A 5,387-nucleotide genomic window follows, 5' to 3' on the forward strand; every position below is an offset into this window, starting at 1 on the left:
ACCAGTGGTGAATGAGTAGTGATCATTTCTTTTGTGATGGAATACGATGCTATGAGAGATAGGGGGTACGGGGGGCTGGGGGGTAGGGGGGGGGGCACTTTTGTTGCTGTTGTTGTTTTCAGGGGGCCTGCTGAAGCTCAGCCGAACTTGAGCTGCACAGCCACACTTGACACTTGTCAACAGGTTTTAATGAAACAGCCCCCTTCTCTCTCGCTCCTCTCTCCCCCCTCTGTACTCCTTTCATGAGCGGCTTACGGGGTCATGGGTTGCGCTCTGTGCACAGGCCCCAGGGTCGCAGACGGCTGAGCCCCCCCACCCCCCTGGGAAAAAGCCATGTGTCCGCCCCCCTCCATCCCACCCAGCCCCACCTCCCACCAAACACCGTCCGGTGCAGCCCACCGCCGAGTCAAAAGTTCAAAGGCTGCCTTTAAAACAGAACTCTATCTGTGCCTCTACATCCCCCAGCCCCCCCCCCCCCCTCCTTCCCCGAAAGGGTCACTGCGTGGCTGGAGCTTGGCTCAGACGAGGGGCATTGGTGGGGTGCAGGGCTTTGGGGGCCCCCTCGGCTCTCTTCAACATGAAAAGTTTGTACGATGGTGAGTGTGGGAGACCCTCAGATGCAGACACAACACATGGTCTGGGGTTTGGGGGGGCGGGTGGAGAATGGGGGGGGGGTGTTGAATGCTGCCTTCCCCCCTACCACTGCAGAGCTGAACAAGAATGTGACCCGCACCAGAATTAATGTGCAGGTTGGCCGACAATGCCTGCAGTCAGGGAATGCTCTTAAGTATTCTGATGCCAGAGACACAAGAAAAAAATACGCTGTATAACTAGCTCCGAATGGATAGGGCAGAACTCTTATGCAGCTTTAGACACCATCAGAATAAGGCAAAAATCAAGACGTTTTTCTCTTACAGTTGCTTTAATCTCTTCCACAGGATGCTGTCTCACTCACATTATGTACAATTTCAACAAGAGATTTTTTTTTCTGGATTTTGAAAGGTCACTTGAAAAGCAACTACTACAGAAGTTCATTATAGCTTGAAAAGAAAACAAACCAAATAAATACACAGAAGGTGATATATAGTTAAAGAGCAGAGTAGGTATATCTTTTCATAAAATAGAATTACAAGGTGCAAGAACATAAACATTACATGTTCTGTTATCATATATTGATTTGATATTTAAAACAACCTTTTTTATGGTTATCAGTTGAGAACTGACTCAGAATATAAGTTAAATGTTTACTGCATGTTGCTATTCTGAATGCCCCTCCACTGAAAGTCACCATGCTATGGATTATTTTTCAATTATTGCCCAGTAGGCATACATGTACTTCTGACAAGAAGAAAAAAACAAGTTTAAAACACAACATTGAGAACAATTTTAGTTGCACTAAAATATTCATACCTATGCCTTTTACAGGATAAGTGCTTGAAAGAAAAGTTAAGTTTCTGCACAAAGCTAGGTTCATAAAGGATACATAAGAAGAAACAATCAGTTATACATCCGTTAGATACATGATATATATATATATATATATATATATATGTATATTATTTTTACTACTTTGATAAATTCATGTTTCAAATCCCATTTGTGAAATGTTGATATTAAATTCATCTTTACATCTCCTGGGAGGGCTTGATCCATCATGGACTCAAGAAGGCAATGAGACCAGGTGCCAGTCAGAGAAGTTCTCACGGCATGTGGATGCACGAGGTCACCCTCCTCACCTAAGTGCCACTAAAATCCTTCAGAAAGTCACAGGTCTTCTTGCTGACGACCTCGCGGAGCTTGCGCACGCGGCGGGCGGAGGAGGCGCCCACGAAGCTGTCAGGTTGCAGCACGGCCATGCCATTTTGCACATCGCCCATGATGATGAGCTGGCTGTCGGCGCTGGTGATGTTGGGGCACGGGCAGCTCCAGTCCACATTGAGCAGCGTCACCTCCAGTGGCTCCTTGCCGAAGAACTTGAGGCCCATTTTCTCATCCTTGAGGATCTCCTCCACGGTGACGAGCGTGTGGCCCGAGTCCTGGTCCTCCGTCAGCTCTGTCACGCGCCCCAGGATGACAAAGTCTGCCCGGCAGAAGCTGGTGACCATCTTCTGCCGTGGCTTGCATGCCTTGCAGTTGCTGCCCTTGGGGAGGGGGCAGGCGTCCTCGCAGGCCTCCCGGCTGTCAAAGTTGTTCTCGTTGTCTCCGCAGCCACCGTAGACGAAGGACTGGCACTGCTTGAGTTCCTGGTTGTAAGCCCAACGTGGCTCGTACGCCTTGCAGGGGCCCTGAACAGGGGGCAGGGAGCAGGGGGCGGCTAGCTCGGCCCCGCAGGAGAGCATGCAGGACTGGTAGCTGTCGAAGTGGTTGCGGTTCTTGTTGCATTGGCTGTAGGTGAAGGCGAAGCAGTTGTTCCTCTTGGCCTCGTAGTACCAGCTCATCCTCTCTTCGCCGCAGTCGCCTGTGTCGGGCGGCTTCAGACACTCCTCTGCGGGAAGTCGAGTGCTACTGTTGCCCTTCTGTTGCCCCTCCTCCGCCACAACCTGCTCACGCTTTACCACAGACAGGGGGAAATGGGCCTTCAGCGAGCCACCTATATTCCTGGATGTGCAGGTGTAGATACCGGCATCTTGGAGCTGGGCGTTGTAGATGACCAGCTGGCCGATGTTGGTGACCACCACGTTGCCACGCACGTGGTTGGGCCGCATCACCAGGTTATCGCGGCCAACCAGCTGCTTCTCCCAGGTGATCTCGGGCTTGGGACGGCCCACCACCTCGCACAAAAAGCTGGCAGTCTCCCCCACGAACACCGTCTGGTGGAGGGGCTTGTTGGTAATCATGGGTAGCTGGATATCCATTGGGGTGGTCTCCAGCTGGGCGGTGGTGGGGTTCAGGGTGGTCTCCTCGGGCAGAGGGCTGGTGTTGGACCAGGGCAGCTGGAAGCGGCAGGACATCTCTGTAATAGTGATCCCCTTGGAGCAGGCCTCTGCGTCCAGGAAGCACTTGTTGTAGTAGGTCATGCCGTCGGAGGCACAGGTGAAGTGGGGCTCCCTCTCGCAACGGTCGCGGCACTTGCACACGGGCTGGCCGTCCCAGATGTCGCACTCAGAACCCTGCTGGCTACACATGAACTTCTCACAGGTGGCCTCCTTCGGCATCCCCACTGGCCCCTTCTTGCCTTTGATGTCGAAGTAACGAGATGCAACGCAACTCTTGTTTCCGCAAACATTGGCACAGCATTTCTCAAATGTTTCGCAGTCCTTTGTCAGGGAGAGATAGACAGACAGAAAAAAGAGATAAACAGACAAAACAATGAGCAAGTGTTCGAAAAGTTGAGAGTAGAAGATTGTTTTTGTTAAAAACAGATAAATAAAACCAAATACAAAACATTGTATTATGGATGAAGGAGATTTCAGGCATTTCTATTGAATAACAATGCGCCACTTAATGCTCAATTCTTATTTAAATAGAAACCAGCAGCCTTCATGGTGAGAGTGTCTCATGGCTTGAATTATTTTGCATCAATTCCTCAATTTGCATCTCATTACCCCATGCTCATGCTAATCATTTGTCGTTATTCTTCAATAAGCGGGCGTCATAAATCAAACCGTTTCGTTCAGTGGTAGAAATGCCCCCAGAAATTCAACTTTGTGGAAAAGGGACACGGGCGCACGAACGCTCGAAGTCTCACCCGATCGGATTCACACTCCCGCTCGCAGGTACTCATGGCATCCACCCACAGGTTCGGGTTCATTTCATTGGGGCACATTCCCGCGTGAGAGTAAACGAGCTTGGGCAAAGCCATCGCCCTGACGCGAAAGTCTAGCCGCAGGAAGCAGAGGTGTCCGACAAGAAACCAAATCCATCGCGGATACAGCATCCACCACATATCCAGTGCAAAGTGTCGAAGCGCGATGAAGAAAATTACAATGGGCAAAATACAAGAAGTTCCCCCGAGTTTCGTTGGTCCTGTGAGCGATTGCAGCAACAGGTGGCGCGGAAAACTAGGTCTACAATCAGCGGGAGGACGTCTGGCCAGTCTGAAGTGTTGACGGAGTGAGGACTACGATGCACTGCACCACTTTTAATAGTGCAATGAGATTAGGTAGCGGTATTACAACCCTATTACTTAGGATCTAATATCACTGACTTATGCTGGTTGTTCTCCCTCAAGACTATGGGAACTATTGTGCCAGGCATAGTGATTAACACAAAGACCATTTTGAAAATCTGATGAATTCTGACCCGACAGGCTACCTGAAGAAGCACTGAAACACCTTTTAACCCTTTCGCTGCGAAAAAGAAGATGCGAAATCAACGTAAAAAATAATCACGTGGAGAAAAAAAATTAAAATACGCTCTTGCTGCTCTTGACATTCTTGTTTTACGTGTTGTTTCGGTTCAAATGGTTGTGTAGTTCAATTTGTATTCCTTTTTTTGTTAAAAAGTCCTGTTCCGCCCGAAATATTATGGCCAAGGCACTGCTTGTTGTAGAAAAAGATCTTAGATGGAGCCTAGATGTTTTGATGGATGCCTAAACTTTCCATAATCCGACAGAGTTACACGAGTGTCATGCCTCTCTGAACATGCCTGAGCTTTATCCTGTCCTGCGCTGGAATTTAGGACAGCACAAATGTGTTTTGAATACCACTAGGGGACGCTGTTATATGGCGAATAAGACATTTCCACATCAGTAGTAGTAATGCCGTAGCGTGTAACGGACAGGATTCTAACACTAAGTGAGAGTTGGATATAAATGGAGAAGAAGATATAATAAAGCATTAAAACACGTTATTGCAAGGGGCTTTCATTATGCATTGTTTCCTCAATCTAGCAAAACCCTCCTGCAGTTTAAAATTGGGGTATTTATATGAAAATATATATTCCAATGATGAAACAACATTTCCGGGAAACTGAACAATAGCCTAATAACAATAGTTTCAGTTTCCTTGTATTGCATATTAAAATCCCATGACAGTAGCCAAGGGGAGCTGTTCTACACACCCATTTCAAGAAGTTAATGAAAAAACCTGCAGCGATTGCCAGTCTTGCATCAGTCCAGAGGAAGAATGTAGTTAATGAAAAAACCTGCAGCGATTGCCAGTCTTGCATCAGTCCAGAGGAAGAATGCCATAAACAGTGTGGGAAAGTGTGTGCTGAGCTATTGTAGTGCATGTCCATGTCTGCAGTCCACAAACTGCCTTCCTTCCCAAGCACAGCTCCTGCTGGGCAGCTGAGGCCCAACACTCCCCAAACCTCACCTCACTCAGATGCATGCTCACACACACACTGCTCAGACTGGACAGAGAAAAGGTTAAGAAGTGTACGTTTTACCAACTTGGAAGCAGTGTGACTGCCATCCATCACCAGCTTTATCTCCATGACCCCAA

The 5,387-nt window shown here is 48.4% G+C and overlaps 1 protein-coding gene across 1 annotated transcript; it reads right to left on the reverse strand.

Moving 5' to 3' along the window:
* Positions 1 to 1,736: 1,736 nt before the first annotated feature.
* LOC308379563 (WAP, Kazal, immunoglobulin, Kunitz and NTR domain-containing protein 2-like) lies at positions 1,737 to 3,886 on the reverse strand (the record flags this gene model as incomplete). The annotated part of the gene is made up of 2 exons (XM_080856755.1): positions 1,737 to 3,257; positions 3,689 to 3,886. 2 exons carry the CDS (start codon positions 3,884 to 3,886, stop codon positions 1,737 to 1,739), a joined length of 1,719 nt encoding a protein of 572 aa, XP_080712881.1.
* Between the last annotated feature and the right edge of the window lie 1,501 nt (positions 3,887 to 5,387).

This window comes from Sprattus sprattus (genome assembly GCF_963457725.1).
Source record: "Sprattus sprattus genome assembly, chromosome: 18".
NCBI classification, from domain to species: domain Eukaryota; kingdom Metazoa; phylum Chordata; class Actinopteri; order Clupeiformes; family Clupeidae; genus Sprattus; species Sprattus sprattus.